General features: G+C 53.9%; 2 protein-coding genes across 6 annotated transcripts in view; one reads left to right on the top strand and one right to left on the bottom strand.

Annotated features, from left to right (window-relative positions):
• PIERCE1 (piercer of microtubule wall 1) overlaps positions 1–16,216 on the bottom strand; it is a 266,631-nt gene that overhangs the window by 39,340 nt on the left and 211,075 nt on the right. The gene's annotated exons all lie outside the window — the stretch shown is intronic.
• On the top strand, positions 880–16,066 carry PAEP (progestagen associated endometrial protein). Of its 5 annotated transcripts, none has more exons than XM_028834204.2 (9): positions 880–1,019; positions 1,155–1,238; positions 9,633–10,520; positions 10,902–11,041; positions 11,428–11,501; positions 13,543–13,653; positions 14,717–14,821; positions 15,093–15,109; positions 15,834–16,066. In XM_028834204.2, the coding sequence occupies exons 3-8, from the start codon at positions 10,308–10,310 to the stop codon at positions 15,107–15,109; spliced, it is 660 nt and encodes a 219-aa protein (XP_028690037.2). In that variant the 5' UTR covers positions 880–1,019; positions 1,155–1,238; positions 9,633–10,307; the 3' UTR covers positions 15,834–16,066.

Raw genomic sequence — 16,216 nt, 5'->3', positions numbered from 1 at the left:
ACTCCTGGTTCCCTGTAGTGACGTATCCAGCTCCCAAGCCGTTCCATCCTGCCCCAGGGCACCTGCCCCCTCCCCACCCACTGTGACCCCATGTCCGCCTTTCCCCCGTCAGGGCTGGTCATGCTCTGGTCCACCTAGGCCTGAAGACAGAGCTCCCCTCTGCCCTTTCCTCACCAACCCCTGGTCGGCATCCTCCCCCTTACCCCCACACAAAGGCTCTGGGGCCCGCCAGTCCCAGGTGGCACTCACAGCCCTGAGGCCCTGGGCCCCCCAATCCTGGACACAGGAGATGAATGAGGTCAAGTGGTGTGGATCCTTGGGAGGCCAGGAACAAGGTGGGAGCTGGCCCAGAGGCTGGGGCTGGCCTGTTTGTGTTCAGGACCTCTTGAATGTCTTGGGAAGGGGCAGTGCTGGTCACCTGCGGGCTGGTCACCCCCCAGTATCCGGGACTGTGGTCAATCAGAAGCAGCACTCAGTGCAAGGGCATGTCCCCGACCTTGACGGGTCAGCGCCTGAGCTCTGTCCACTCCGGCCCGGCCATCCTCCTATCTCAACCCCCCAACATAAAGGCTTGACCTGGTCCTTTGGGCCTCACCAAACCAGACACTGTCACCACGCCCACGCCACTCCTCTACCTCCCACTCCGCCTCCCGGCCCCGCCCCCACTCCTCTGCCTCCCACTCCGCCTCCCGGCCCCGCCCCCACGCCTCCGCCTGCCACTCCGCCTCCCGGCCCCGCCCCCACGCCTCCGCCTGCCACTCCGCCTCCCGGCCCCGCCCCCACGCCTCCGCCTGCCACTCCGCTTCCCGGCCCCGCCCCCACGCCGCTGCCTCTCTTGCTGCTTCCTGGCTCAGTCCTCCTTTTCCTGGCCCACCCCCGAGCCCCTCAGCCCTGCTCATAGATCCACCAGCTTTTAGGAAACTCGCACAGAATGCATTGGGCAGGAAAAGCCCATCCCTGCAGAGACGTGGACCCGCCCGCTGCCTCCGTTCACGTTTGTCACAAACCATCTCAGCAAGGTAGCATTCCGGATGCTCCTCAGCTTGTGCCCCCAGCCCAGCTCCCTTCCCAGCTCTTTTCCACCCCAACTCTCTCTCCCATCTGGTCCCTGAGCTCAGCCTCAGTCACTCGGTGCTAAAAATGACCTCTTCTAGTGTTATTTCAGCAATATGGCAGCTTCCGGGCCTCTCCCAGGCAACCCCACTCCTGAGGGTCCAGGTCCCAACAGGGAGATCAAGGTGAGTCCAAGCGTGCAAGCTGCTGCCATCGACTGAGCTCTGCTCCGGGCACTGTGACACCAGCTTTTCATGCCTATGTCGCTTACTGCTGGAAGAACCCAGTGGCGTGGGTACTGTTCTCATTTCTATGCAGAAACAGAGCCTTGGGATTAAGGATTTTGCTCGCCGTTGCACAGTCAGGAAGTGGACCAGGCTGGGGCAAGGGCAGATCCAGGCAGGAGGGGCTTCAGTAGTGGAAGAGTTTGGAGACCTGAGACACCACCTTGCCAGGGCTCTCCAGGGGAACAGAGGGTCTCAAGCTTAAGCTCACAGCTGGGTGGGAAATCTGGCAAAGGAAGGGCACCAGGCCAGCCTGAGAGTGGAGAGAGGGGCCATCGGAGAAAAAGAGAGCCCATTCTCTCTTCCCTGCTGGGGCCCTGTGTAGGTCAGACCCCTTGAGGTTGTCCCGTGGTCCCTGACCCCCATCCCTTTCGTCCCCTTCGGACTTTTTCTTGCGGCTTCATTGTGGGTTGCTCTGCTGCTGGGCCCCAAGCCCGCCCTGCTTTCCTGGGTCCATCTGCTGTGAACCCACCAGTGTACTCATCACGTCAATTTCCTTGCTTTCCATGTCTAGGATTTCCATCTGGTTCTTTATTCCCTTTTAATTTCTTAAAACTTCACCGAGGTGAAATTCACAGAGTGTAAAATAACCGTTTTGAAGTGTACAATTGTGTAGCAATGAGTCCACACACCCTGGTGCATGTCCATGACCTCTTTGCAGTTCCAAAACATTCCCGTCGCCCCCAAAGGAAGCCTCATCTCCAGCAGCATTGGCCCCCCACTGTCTGTCCCTAAGGATTTACCTGTTCTGGACATTTCCTATCAACGGAATCATACAACATGTGACTTTTTGTGACTGGTTCCTTTCACTTAGCACGTTTTCAAGGTTCTTCCATGTTGTAACATGGACCAGTGCCCTGTTCCTTTTCTTTTTTTTTCTTTTTTTTTTTTTTGAGACGGAGTCTCGCTCTGTCACCCAGGCTGGAGTGCAGTGGCCGGATCTCAGCTCACTGCAAGCTCCGCCTCCCGGGTTGACGCCATTCTCCTGCCTCAGCCTCCCGAGTAGCTGGGACTACAGGCGCCTGCCACCTCGCCCGGCTGTTTTTGTATTTTTAGTAGAGACAGGGTTTCACTGTGTTAGCCAGGATGGTCTCGATCTCCTGACCTCGTGATCCGCCCGTCTCGGCCTCCCAAAGTGCTGGGATTACAGGCTTGAGTCACCGCGCCCAGCCCCTTTTCTTTTCTTTTTTTTTTTTTTTTTTTTGAGACGGAGTCTCACTCTGTCGCCCAGGCTGGAGTTCAGTGGCCGGATCTCAGCTCACTGCAAGTTCCGCCTCCTGGGTTTATGCCATTCTCCTGCCTCAGCCTCCGGAGTAGCTGCACTACAGGTGCCCGCCACCACACCCAGCTAGTTTTTTGTATTTTTTAGTAGAGACGGGGTTTCACCGTGTTAGCCAGGATGGTCTCGATCTCCTAACCTCGTGATCCGCCCGTCTCGGCCTCCCAAAGTGCTGGGATTACAGGCTTGAGCCACCACGCCCGGCCTAGCCCTGTTCCTTTTCATAGCTGAATAATATTCTACCATTTGAATAGACCCCATGCTTTTCTGCTTTTTTTTTTTTTTTTTTTTTTTTTTTTTTTTTTTTTTTTTTAGATGGATTCTTGCTCTGCCACCCATGCTGGAGTGCAGTGGCACAATCTCGGCTCACTGCAAACTCTGCCTCCCAGGCTCAAGCAATTCTGCTGCCTCAGCCTCCCTAGTAGCTGGGATTACAGGTGCACACCAACATGATGCCAGGCTAATTTTTGTATTTTTAGTAGAGATTTTTCACCATGTTGGCCAGGCTGGTCTCAAACTCCTGACCTCAGGAGATCCACCCACCTTGGCCTCCCAAAGTACTGGGATTACAGGCATGAACCACCTCGCCCCGCCAACCCCATGCTTTTTATCCACTCATTGTTTGATAGACACTTGAGTTGTTTACATCTTTTGGCTATTCTGAACAGTGGAGCCACAAATATGCACACACACAACTTGTTTGAATTCCTGTTTTCAATTCAAGCAAAGTTTCTGGGTCATGGGATAATGATGTGTTTAACTTTCTAAGAAGCTGCCCATTGTTTTCCGCCGTGGACGCACTGTTTTCCTTCCTGGGTCTTTTCCATGCCTCCCATTTTGCTTCTCATCAGGTTCTTGCCTTTCAGTACCCTCTTGAGCACGTAGGGATATGTAGAATGGGTCTTTAACATCCTGATGTGCTGAGTCCACCGTCACTGTCATTTCTGGATCTGTTTCTATCGATTTTTCTCCTGCTTACGTCTCGTATGTTCTTGCTTCATTGCCTGCCTGATAATTGTTAACTGGATGTCATATTTACTTTGTGGATTTCACGTTGTTGGTTTCTTGACGTGGCAGCTGGCCTCCAGGATGGCTTCCCTTGTGTGATGCCTTCCATTGTGTATGGGCTGGACCTCGTGACCCACTTCTAATAGCTATGGCAAGGAGGAAGGGATGGCGTGTGAATCAGACACAGAGTGTGACATCAGCCCCACTGCTCCTCTTACCGCTTGCGGTGGGGAACCGTGTCACAGGCAGCCCCAGGGAGAGGCTCATGTGGCAGGAGCCTGAAATTCCCACTGGCCATTGTGGCCCACCAGTTCCAAGACATTCTCCAGAGCCCGAAGTCCCGGCCCAGAACGAGACCACAGCCTCATTGCAGACCCTGAGCCCGAACCACCCAGCTGGGCCACTCCCCCACTCCTGACCCTCAGAAGTCGTTGTTTGAAGCTGTTGTGTTTGGAGACAATTTCTTATGCAGCAAGAAATAACACACTCAATTTTGTTTTTCGTTAAATAACGTTAGACTGTGTGGCTGTAGTTAAATTGTTTTAACATGTTGGATCTTCCCCATACTTGCTTTTAATTGTATTCGGATGGGTTCAGAACAGCCCTTGCTAACCCCGCTACCAGTGCAGTCTCTTTCTGAGAATTCTGCCTGCTGCCCCGTGTATTCTGAAGGCTTTCTCCTTGGCTATGTGAGTTCTAAGAGTCACTCAGTTGACCAGTTCCAAGGTTTCCTCCCTGCCCCTCTGTGTGTCTCCTGAGCGCTCCGTGCAGCCTCTCCTCTCCGAAGCTTTGCCCAGCAAAGTCGAGTCCCTCCACCTCCCCACACTCTAATACTCTTCTCCTCAGTGTGTGTGGGGTGGGACCCTGGGATCTGTTTGGGTTCGTTTGCCCTGAGCCAGGCCTTGCTGGGGTCATATAGCTCAGTGCTCGTGTCCGTCTCTCAGGGATCACGATCCTTCGCTGCCTGTTGTCAAATATCCAGAAAGCACTGCTTCTGAAAGCTCCTGGGCTTCTAGTTGTTCAAGATGGGTAAATACGACACCTGCTATTGTACATTAGCCAGGAGGGGAAGTTTGCGTTGTGTTGTTATTTTGTAGCTTTTGTTTTGAAATAGCTATAGATTCATGGGAAGCTGCAAAAATAGTACAGAGGGGTACTATGTGCCCATTGCCTGCTGTGCATAGCTACAGTCAGACCTCACATAAGTAATGTGCGAAAATTTACATAGCCATACGTTGTGCAGGACCAGGAAATTGATGTGGATGTGGTCTACAGGTCTTATTCATATTTCACCAGTTTTATATTCGCTTGTGTGTGTGGTTCTATGCAAGTTTTTACCTGTGTAGATGTGTGTAACCACCGCCACAATCAACATATAGAATGGTTCCATCCCCACAGAGGTCTCTTGTGCTACCCCTTTAGAGACACACCCACTCCCCAGGCCCAGCCCTTGGCAGCCACTAATCAGCTTTCAATTCCTATAATGTCATTTCGAGAATATTGTATGAACAGTCATAGAGTATGCAACCTTTTGGGATTGGCCTTTTTCACTCAGTGTAGTTCCCTTGAACGTCCTCCTGCTGCTGTGGGTATCAGCAGTTCACCCCGTTTTATGGCTGAGTCTCCCATAAGGCGGATGTACTCGTCTGTCTAACCGTTCATTCACGGATGGTGGTTTCCAGTTATTAGCTATTACAGGCAAAGCTGCTGTGGACAATTGTACGCAGGGTTTTCTGTGTCCATTTATCCCATTTGTCTGGGATAAATGCCCAGGAGTAAAAGTGCCAGGCTGTATAGTAAGCATATGCTCAGTATTTTGTTGTTGTTGTTGTTTGACACGGAGTCTTTGTCACCCAGGCTAGAGTGCAGTGGCACAATCTCAGTTCACTGCAACCTCCGCCTCCTGGGTTCAAGCAATTCTCCTGCCTCAGCCTCTTGAGTAGCTGGGACTACAGGTGCCCACCACCACACCCAGCTAATTTTTTGTATTTTTAGTAGGGACAGGGTTTTGCCATGTTGGCCAAGTTGGTCTCGAACTCCTGACCTCAGGTCATCCACCCACCTTGGCCTCCCAAGGTGTGGGGATTAAAGGCGTGAGCCACCATGCCTGGCCCAGCATAGGCTTAGTTTTAAAAGAAACTTCCAGCTGGGTGTGGTGGCTCACACTTGTAATCTCAGCACTTTGGGAGGCCAAGGTGGGAGGATCTCTTGAGCCCAGGAGTTCAAGACCAATCTGGCCAACATAGTGAGACCCAGTCTCTATTATTGAAACTTAAAATTTTTTCAATAAAAGATAAAGGCAACTTACAATTTCCAGCATGGCTGTACCATTTTAGAGCCACTCAAAGTATGGATTTCTCAACATTATGAGAGATCTAGTTTCTCTGGTACAGTCCCTACTTTTCATTGTCACTGTCCTAATAGCTGGGCTGTGATATCTCACTGTGGCTTTAATTGGTGCTCCTTGATAGTCAATGACATTGAGCATCCTTTTAGGTGCTTATTTGCCACCCTAGATCTTCTTTGGGGAGATGTTCTTTCATGGTTTTTGCCCATTTTCTTTCTTTTTTTTTTTTTTGAGACGGAGTCTCGCTCTGTCGCCCAGGCTGGAGTGCAGTGGCTGGATCTCGGCTCACTGCAAGCTCCACCTTCCAGGTTTACGCCATTCTCCTGCCTCAGCCTCCCGAGTAGCTGGGACTACAGGCGCCCGCCACCTTGCCCGGCTAGTTTTTTGTATTTTTTAGTAGAGACGGGGTTTCACTGTGTTAGCCAGGATGGTCTCGATCTCCCGACCTTGTGATCCGCCCTTCTCAGTCTCCCAAAGTGCTGGGATTACAGGCGTGAGCCACTGCGCCCGGCCTGTTTTTGCCCATTTTCCAGGTGAATTTTATTTTTGCTGTTGAGTTTTCAAAGTTCTTTATATCTTCCAGACACCAGTCCTTTGTTGGATATGGAACTTTGAAATGTTTTCTCCCCATTTGTAGCTTGTCTCTTCATCCTCTTTTTTTTGAGAAGGAGTCTCACTCTGTCACCCAGGCCAGAGTGCAGTGGCGCGATCCCAGCTCACTGCAGCCTCCGCCTCCTGGGTTCAAGTGATTCTCCTGCCTCAGCCTCCTGAGTAGCTGGGATTACAGGCACGTGCCACCAGGCCTGGCTAATTTTGTATTTTTAGTAAAACGGTGTTTCGCCATGTTGGCCATAGGTGGTCTCGAACTCCTGACCTCAGGTGATCCACCCACCTCGGCCTCCCAGAGTGCTGGGATTACAGGTGTGATCCATCACGCCCAGCCGTCTTCATCCTCTTAACAAGGTCTTTCTGGAGCAAGAGCTTCAGATTTTGATGCAGTATGATTTATCAGTTTTTTTTTCTTTTGTGGATCTTGCATGTGGTGTCAAGTCTAAGAATTCTTTTCCTAGCCCTAAGTCCTGAAGATTTTCTCTTACGCTTTCTTCTAAAAGTTGTATAGTTTTTTGTTTTATTTAAACTATGAGTGAATGCATATGTCAGGTGTGAGGTTTTAGATGGAGGTTGTTTGCATGGGATCGATTGCACGTGATGAATTGCTCCAGCACCATTTTTTGCAAAGACTGTCCTTCTCTTAGAGGGACTCCCGCTTGCCAGGCGTCTGGTTTAATAAAACATGACCAGAGTGACTCCATCTTAACATGAATAGCTAGACACTCACAAGGCACCTGTAAGGTTATATAACGAGGCTGTGCTGCTCGATACTGACTACAACAATTTCCTGTTTCTCTGCCTAAAGGACACCACCACCCCCATCCAGAGCATGATGTGCCAGGACCTGGGTGGGTCTCACAGCACATGAGCTCAGCGTGGGTAACAGGTAGCAGCTGTGTCCATGGTTGGGAACCCTGGGGAGCTGACAACTGGCTTCCTGTGGGCTGATTTTTAATTTCTTGGTTTTTTTTTTTTTTTTTTTTTTTTTTTTTTGAGAAGGAGTCTCACTCTATCGCCCAGGCTGGAGTGCAGTGGCGCGATCTTGGCTCACTGCAAGCTCCGCCTCCTGGGGTCACGCCATTCTCCTGCCTCATCCTCCCGAGTAGCTGGGACTACAGGCACCCACCACCTCGCCCGGCTAGTTTTGTTTGTATTTTTAGTAGAGACAGGGTTTCACTATGTTAGCCAGGATGGTCTCGATCTCCTGACCTCATGATCCACCCGCCTCAGCCTCCCAAAGTGCTGGGATTACAGACCTGAGCCACCGCGCCCGGCCTTCTTGGTTTTTTTTATTTGTTTGTTTGTTGTTTGTTTGCTTTGTGTTTTTGAGACAGGGTCTCGTTCTGTCACTCAGGCTGGAATGCAGTGGCGGGATCTCAGCTCACCGCAACTTCTGCCTCCCAGATTCAGGCGATTTTATGCCTCAGCCTCCCGAGTAGCTGGGATTACAGGCACGTGCTTATGGTCTGAAAATAGCCACATTCTAAGCTGACCACCAATTATAACTGCAAAACATTTATGCCCAAACGGGGCATCTCCCACCAAGCCTGCAGAGCGTCCCGATGACCTGGGAGTGCAGCAGGCTGTCTTTGCTCACAGATAACGTCCACGAGCAGGCTGAGGCTGAAGGGCGAATGGTCATCCATCACACTAGGAGCCCCTATCTTTAGCAAGTGCATCTGTACGATCCAGGTTTCACTGTAGCCCCTTATAGCTTCTTACGAGCAGACACACTCACAGAGGACGGGCGTCCCTCCTCCTGCTTGCTGAGGTTGCCCGGCTCTGGTACCGAGTTCATTTCCTATAAACTTGTTTTCACTGTGCTTTGTGAGTCACCTTGAATTCTCTCCTGTGTGAGAGCCAAGAACCCATTCTTGGGGTCTGCACCAGGACCCTCTTTTCCGACAGCACTTCCCCCAGACACTGTTCTTGCAGCTTTGTTAAAGGTCTGTTGTTGTAGGTGTGTGAGTCCGTGTTTGGGTTTTCTATTTCTCATTGATCTATGTGCCCATTTCTCTACCAATACCACACTCTTGGTTACTACTGATAATAGTGCTTGTCAACTTGGGTAGACTAACTCTTTACACTTTATTCTTCTTCAAAATGGCTTTAGCTATTGTAGCTCCTTTGCCTTGACATACAGATTTTGGAAAAAAATTGTCTGTATATCTATATACGGTGGGGTGCGGTGGCTCATGCCTGTAATGCCAGCACTTTGGGAGGCCAAGGTGGGCAGATCACTTGAGGTCAGCGGTTTGAGACCAGCCTGGCCAACATAGTGAAACCCCCTCTCTACTAAAAATACAAAAATTAGCCAGGTGTGGTGGTGGGAGCCTATCATCCCAGCTAATCGGGGGGCTGAGGCAGCAGAATCACTTGAACCTGGGAGGCAGAGGTTGCAGTGAGTCAAGATTGTGCCACTGCACTCCAGGCTGGGCAACAGAGCAAGACTGTGCCTCAAAATAAATAAATAAATATATATATATAAAATATATATATATTATATAAAAATATATAATATATAAATAGATATATGTGTGTCTCTCACACACACAATTATATATATATGTGTGTGTGTGAGACACACATATATCTATATCTATCTACAAAATAGCTATCTGTCTACAAAATATCTTGCTGATAATTTCATAGGAATTGCATTAAATCTCTAGGTTGAGTTGGGGAGAGCTAACATCTTTGCTGTGTTGAACCTTCCAGCCCATGAACACATCGTGCCTGTCCATTTCCTTAGGTCTTTGATTTCCTTCATTGGGTTCAGAGTTTAAGTCCTGTCCATCTTTGCTGAGATTCGTGCCTCCATGCTATATGTGTGATTACAAATCCTGAATTTCCAGTTTTGTACTCCTTGACACTGTGGGAACACGATGGATTTTTGTGCGATTGACCTTGCTGACCTCGCTCGGTTCTAGGAGGGGTTTTGTAGAGTTCTTGCAATTTTGTATCCGGGCAACGATGTCATATACGAATAGGGACAGGTATACCTCCCCCTTCCCAATCTGCGTGCCTTTAGTTACCATTTCTTGCCTAGCTGCCCTGGCTGGAATGACCTACTCTGACGGATGGGAGAGAGGGAGTGGACACCCGTGTCTTGCCTCAGGACTCAGGTACTCTCCAGGAGTGAGATACAGGCTCAATTGTAAGTTATAAAGTGATGCTTCCCTGTGGGAAAAAGTGCTTCCAATATAGACTGTGGGACAAAGTCTGAAAGTCCACTGCCTCCCGTTTCCACCCCGTCTTGCCTGTGAGTCAGAGAGAAACAGTGCTAGCACGCACTGTGCACCTGTCCAGAGGCTGGCTGTTTGAGGGGCACAGGTGTGCACGCCTGGGGATGGCTAAGTGGAAGGTACAGGTCAGGATTATGATCGTGCAGACAGCCACCCACTGGCATGACGTCTGTGGCATCCTGGGGCGGCCATGGGGCTCTCAGGCCCTCTGCCTGCCCCACAGGCCATACTCCTGCCCTGGGCACAGCTGTCCTCAGTGCTGGCCTCTGACCCGACATAGCCCCGTCCCAGAAGGTGCTCCCATCACTGGCTGCCAGCCTGGACCCGACCCAGGCTCCTCCCACCTGAGGCCCTGCCAGGAACTGCCCAGCCCGGACACAGAGGAGGTTCCCGGGTGGACGTAGGGAAGAGCCTCCCATTGTCCCAGTGGAGGAAGCTGCCCCACGGGCCGAGGATGAGTCACGGGTTCGAGGAACCGCATGGCAAGGCTGTGGGCAGGGCTTTTGTCTGCCCTCCTCCTACATAAGGCCCTCCGAGCCCACACTGCCTCAGCATCCCTCTCGCTCAAGAGCTCAGAGCCACCCAGAGCTGCAGCCATGCCATGCCTCCTGCTCACCCTGGGCGTGGCCCTGGTCTGTAGTGTCCAGGCCACGGACATGCCCCAGACCAAGCAGAACCTGGAGCTCCCAAAGGTTTGAGGCTGGGGGAGCGGGCGCTTTACCGTGGGAAGCCTGGGGTGGGTGGGAGCTGCGGGCAGGCGGGAAGCCCAGAATCTCAGAAACCTACAGGAGGCTCAGAATGGATGCCATGACATCAGGAACCCCTCAGCCCTGCTCTCCATCTTTAGGGTGGCCTCTCTGGTTTCCCAGCATCCTAGGTGACTCATTATTTGGGCTTTGGAACACTCCTGAGTTAGCACACACTGGTGAATTTCCATAGCCCAGCGTCTGGTAGACAACAGACCACCATCCAGTGCTCACTGTACCCATCCCAGTTAGATTCCACCCCGCCTGCACCGGTTGCCACGAGAGCCATGGTTGGGGGGAACCCCGTGCAGCCCAAGGCCCCCTCAGTTGGCAGGGACCTGGCACTCCATGGCCATGGCCACCAACAACGTCTCCCTCATGGTGATGGTGAAGTCTGCTCTGAGGGTCCACGTCACCTCGCTGTGGCCCACCCCCGAGGACCACCTGGAGATGGTTCTGCACAGATGGTGGGTTCCTAGTCATTGGGACTGGGGCTTGGCAGGGGCTCAGTCTCCCCCCGCAGGGGTCCAGGACTGGGTGGGGTGAGCGGAGCTGGACTTAGCCCCAGGCATTTTCTGACGCCAGGGGCTTCACTGTGGCCCCTGCATGAGGGTGGGGTGGAAAACCCGGGCTCCAGAAGTTCCCTGTCCCCTTGGAGCCCCTGCCCCAGGCTCTGGGCCAACAGCCGACCACACAGTGCAGCCCCAGGTCAGACTGAGGAGAAGGTCGGGCGACTGTGGGCTGCGGTGCTCCTGGGACCCAGGGAAGTTCCTGTGGTGACCTGATTTTAGGGGTGACAGTGAGGGCAACTCCAATTCAAGTGGCCACTCATTCTATTGTCACCACCTTCCAGGGAGAACAACAGCTGTGTTGAGAAGAAGGTCCTTGGAGAGAAGACTGAGAATCCAAAGAAGTTCAAGATCAACTGTGAGCATCCCCAGGCCCCAAGCGCTGGCTCAGTGCTGGCAGGCTGGCCACGCTGTCCCAGAGGCGGCTCTGCTGGGGGAGGAGGGAGTGGGGCCTGGCCTGTGCCAACTCTCTCTGCTTCAGGGAGTCAGAGTGTTTGCTCCAGTCAACCCGATACTGACCCCAAAGGCATATTTTACCTGGAGGGCGGGGGATGCACTAATTCTTGGCATGACAGTGGCTGGACGTGGGTCTGCACTGTGCCCAGGCACGGGCGACAGCCGCTTTGTGTGCACTGTTCACTCCGGCCTCACAACAGGCCAGGGAGGCTGCAGGCAAGCAGATGGGCAGGTGAGAAGGTGGGCAGGTGGGCAGGTGGGTAGGCGGGCAGGTGAGAAGGTGGGCAGGTGGGCAGGTGAGAAGGTGGGCAGGTGAGAAGGTGGGCAGGTGGGCAGGTAGGCAGCTGGGCAGGTGAGAAGGTGGGCAGGTAGGCAAGTGGGCAGGTGGGCAGGTGAGAAGGTGGGCAGGTAGGCAGGTGGGTAGGCGGGCAGGTGAGAAGGTGGGCAGGTAAGCAGGTGGGCAGATGGGCAGGTAGGCAGGTGGGCAGGTGGGTAGGCAGGCAGGTGGGCAGGTGGGTAGGCGGGCAGGTGGGTAGGTGGGCAGGTGGGCAGGTGGGTAGGTGAACAGGTGGGTAGTGGGCAGGTGGGTAGGTGGGTAGGTGGGCAGGCGGGTAGGTGGGTAAGCATACAGGTGGGCAGGTGTGTAGGTGAGCAGGTGGGTAGGTGAGCAGATGGTTAGGTGAACAGGTGGGTAGGTAAACAGGTGGCCAGATGAACAGGTGGGTAGGTGGGTAGGTGAACAGGTGATTAGGTGAACAGGTGGGCAGGTGGGTAGGTGAACAGGTGGGTAGGTGAACAGGTGAGTAGGTGAACAGGTGGGTAGGTGGGTAGGTATACAGGTAGGCAGGTGGCTAGGTGAACAGGTGGGCAGGTGGGCAGGTGGGTAGGTGGGTAGGTGTACAGGTGGGCAGGTGGGTAGGTGAGCAGGTGGTTAGGTGAACAGGTGGGCAGGTGGGTAGGTGAACAGGTGGCCAGGTGAACAGGTGGGCAGGTGGGCAGGTGAACAGGTGGGCAGGTGGCCAGGTGGGCAGGTGGGTAGGTGGGTAGGTGTACAGGTGGGCAGGTGGGTAGGTGAGCAGGTGGTTAGGTGAACAGGTGGGCAGGTGGGTAGGTGAACAGGTGGCCAGGTGAACAGGTGGGCAGGTGGGCAGGTGAACAGGTGGGCAGGTGGCCAGGTGGGCAGGTGAACAAGTGAACAGGTGGGCAGGTGGGCAGGTGAACACGTGGGCAGGTGGCCAGGTGGGCAGGTGGCCAGGTGGGCTGCTGTTCCCATGGGCCTGGCTGCCTTCTGCTGATGGTGGGGCTGCAGAGCTGGCCTGGGCCGTGCTCCCAGCCTCGTTGCGGGAAGAGGGGCTACAGCACGTCCTGGCTCCACTGAATTCTCCCTAACAATTTGCGACATTTTGTTCTATTTTGTTAATTATTATTTTTTAAAAAATACAGAAGTGGTCAGGGTCTGGGCTCTCTTATCCCCTCGTGGGCACATTTTCCCAGCAAATACAGTTTGCTTCTTATGCTTGGGACTTGCCTCAGGCCCTTCTGACCCTGCTTGCCCTCCCCAGAATCGAGCCACTCTCCAAGGTCCATTTCTTCTCCCTCTTCCCACCCCTCTGCCCTGTTCCCGTGCCGTCTCCCGCTGTCCTCACCCGCATGTGACTTCTCAGCTGGAATCTCTCCAGGTCAGAGCCTGCCTGCCTCCGGTGTCTGCCTCTCCACTGCACACCTGGCCTCTCCCCTTCAGCCAGGGCTCCATGGTCCTCCATGTTGCCTCTTCTCTCCTTTTCTCCCTGGATTCCCTAGCCATGGCCCACCCCAGGAGCCACATCCCACGGTGTCAGTGGACGAGGAAGCCACTTAGTGTGGTGGGACGTCCACACATCTGCCCAAGACACTGCTGAGATGGAGGCTTCATCTTCCTTTTGGTTCTTCTCTTCTTTCCCCAGATATGGGGGCGAACGAGGCTATGCTGCTTGATACTGACTACGACAATTTCCTGTTTCTCTGCCTAACGGATACCACCACCCGCATCCAGTGCTTGATGTGCCAGTACCTGGGTGGGTCTCACAGCATGGGAGCTCAGTGTGGGTGAGAGGTAGCAGCTACGTCCATGTCTGGGAACCCTGGGGAGCTGACAACTGGCTTCCTGTCCACCTCGGTGCCTGTGGGCTGATTTGTTCTTCATTTTTTTATTTGTTTGTTCACTTTGTTTTTTTGAGACAGGGTTGCATTCTGTCACTCAGGCTGGAGTGCAGTGGTGCGATCTCGGCTCACTGCGACGTTTGCTTCCTAGATTCAAGCGATTCTCCTGCCTCAGCCTCCCGAGTAGCTGGGACCACAGGCGCCCGCCACCATACCTGGCTAATTTTTGTATTTTTAGTAGAGACGGGGTTTCACCATGTTGGCCAGGCTGGTCTCCAACTCCTGACCTCAAGTGATCCACCCGCCTCAGCCTCCGAAAGTGCTGGGATTGGATTACAGGCATGAGCCACCAGGCCCGGCCAGGCTGTTTTTCTCCAGTGCTTCATCGAGTCCTCTGACAAAGCAAGGAGCTGATATGGGGCCAGTGGGACAGTCGCCAGTCAAGGGGCTGGGCTTGGTGGAAAGATTAATGCTCACTGGACATCCAGTCAAAACACCCTGAAACCTATGATGCTCTCGACCAAACGAAGGCCAGGAATACCAAAATAGCCACATAGGCACAGCCCTCCCCTGTGTTTCCCAGCGCACCGTTTCCTCTGAGATCACACAGGTGTCTTCTTGATCGACCTCAGCCGTGCTTGGTGAGAGCCGGGCACTGGGGGAAGCAGGCACTGTGCTCTCCTCCCGTGACGCTGTAGACACCGTCCTGAGCTGTGTGGGCCCCAGCGATGCCCAGAGCTGCCCAGAGCGGAGCAGAGGGGGCTGGGCCGAGGAGTGGGAGCTGGGGACAGGGAACCTGGAGGCCAGGTGGACAGAGCCCCAGAGACCGCCCTAGGAACCTACTCCAGACCAAACTCTGCCTGACCTGGGAGCACTGGGGCCTCCTTCTCTGCCCTCCCTCCTCAGGCAGGGCCCCTGGAGCTCCCCAGCTCTCATGGAAGCCCCAGGGACCCAGGACTGACCCAGCCTCCTCCACAGCCAGAGTCCTGGTGGAGGACGACGAGATCATGAAGGGATTCATCAGGGCTTTCAGGCCCCTGCACAAGCGTCTATGGTACTTGCTGGACTTGAGAAAGACGGAAGGTGAGCTCCGCCCAGGACACGCCCAGCCTCGGCTGGAGGAGAAGCTGCCTCATTCTCAGCCCAAGCCCCTTGCTGGCTCTGTAGTACTCAGGTCACTCCTTGTTGGCCCTTCCCTAGTTCTCCCCCAGCCTCCTGGGGTGCAGAGCCACCCTGAGGTGGGGTCCCACCCCCTCCCACCATCTTTTCACTCCCCTCTCTAGCCCTGGGACTGCTGTGTCCCCAGCTGTCTCTTCTCTCGCTGACGCCTCCACTCTCCGCTCTCCTCCCACAGAGCCGTGCCATTTCTAGGTGAGCTCCTGCCTGGTCCTGCCTCCTGGGTAATGTATCAACCTCGCCCACTATCTGCGGCTGCCTCTCTGGGCTGCTGGGACAGACCCCACTGTGTCCAGTTCAGGGCTGACCTTGAAGGAATGAGCTTTGGTCTGGTCTTACGATTCCGGAAAGCCAGGCTGCTGACTTCCCCGTCCACCAGCCCAGCGTGTGTGTTGCAGCCATTGTATAAGTCACGGGCTCGTGCCCTACATTTGGACCTCATGCTTTCTTTTGGGGTTGGTTGGAAATGATGGGGGCTGAAGGAGGAGGAGGGAGGATGGTTACATGGAAGGGCATGAGAAGCTGGGGACCTGTAGATCTCAGTAGCACATTCTTTCTTTTTTTAGATGGAGTCTCGCTCTGTCACCAGGCTGGAGGGCAGTGGCACAATCTCAGCTCACTGCAACCTCCACCTCCCGGGTTCAAGCGATTCTCCTGCCTCAACCCCCGGGTTGCTGGGACCACAGGCGTGTACCACCACGCCCAGCTAATTTTTGTATTGTTAATAGAGATGGGGTTTCACCATGTTGGCCAGGATGGTCTCAATCTCTTGACCTCGTGATCCGCCCCCCTCAGTCTCCCAAAGTGCTGGGATTTCAGTGCAGCATTCTTAAGGGGGTGTCCTCAAGCCCACCCACGTCCTTCCAGGGCTCCCCCACAACACCCTGCTCTTCCTCCCTCTACTTAAATAACCCAACAGCTCGCCTCCGCCTCCAGGAAGACCAGACCCCCACCCTTCCACACCTCCAGAGCAGTGGGAATTCCTCCTGCCCTTTCAAAGAATGTCCACACCTCAGAAGACAATGGCGTGGTCATCCGTGTCCCCATCTCCTTCCTGCCGCACACCTGCACCGCGGGCGTGGGGGAGCTGCTCCCTGGGGGCAGTCTCTGGCAGAGATTATTAATAAATCCATGCAGCATGTTCTGTCTGGACGCACAGTCACCGCTGGGTGTGGGATTCAGGGATGAGGGTCCGGGGTGGGGGACGGGCCCAGGCCACCGCCTGGCAGAGCCAGAGCTACTACAAACCCAGGGGCAGCTTCTGATGGAGAAAAGGCCTCAACTTTCTTATCTACAAAATAA

The sequence above is a fragment of the Macaca mulatta genome, chromosome 15, assembly GCF_049350105.2.
Source record: "Macaca mulatta isolate MMU2019108-1 chromosome 15, T2T-MMU8v2.0, whole genome shotgun sequence".
Taxonomy (NCBI): domain Eukaryota; kingdom Metazoa; phylum Chordata; class Mammalia; order Primates; family Cercopithecidae; genus Macaca; species Macaca mulatta.
This window is presented reverse-complemented; position numbering and strand designations above follow the sequence as displayed.

Bases quoted from the DNA above. Each gene is read 5' to 3' on its own strand.
- PAEP (XM_028834204.2), top strand. From the start codon at position 10,308: ATGGCAAGGCTGTGGGCAGGGCTTTTGTCTGCCCTCCTCCTACATAAG. The intron at 11,502-13,542 runs GTGAGCATCCCC...TTCTTTCCCCAG, and splicing joins AAAGAAGTTCAAGATCAACT to ATATGGGGGCGAACGAGGCT. The intron at 13,654-14,716 runs GTGGGTCTCACA...CCTCCTCCACAG, and splicing joins CTTGATGTGCCAGTACCTGG to CCAGAGTCCTGGTGGAGGAC.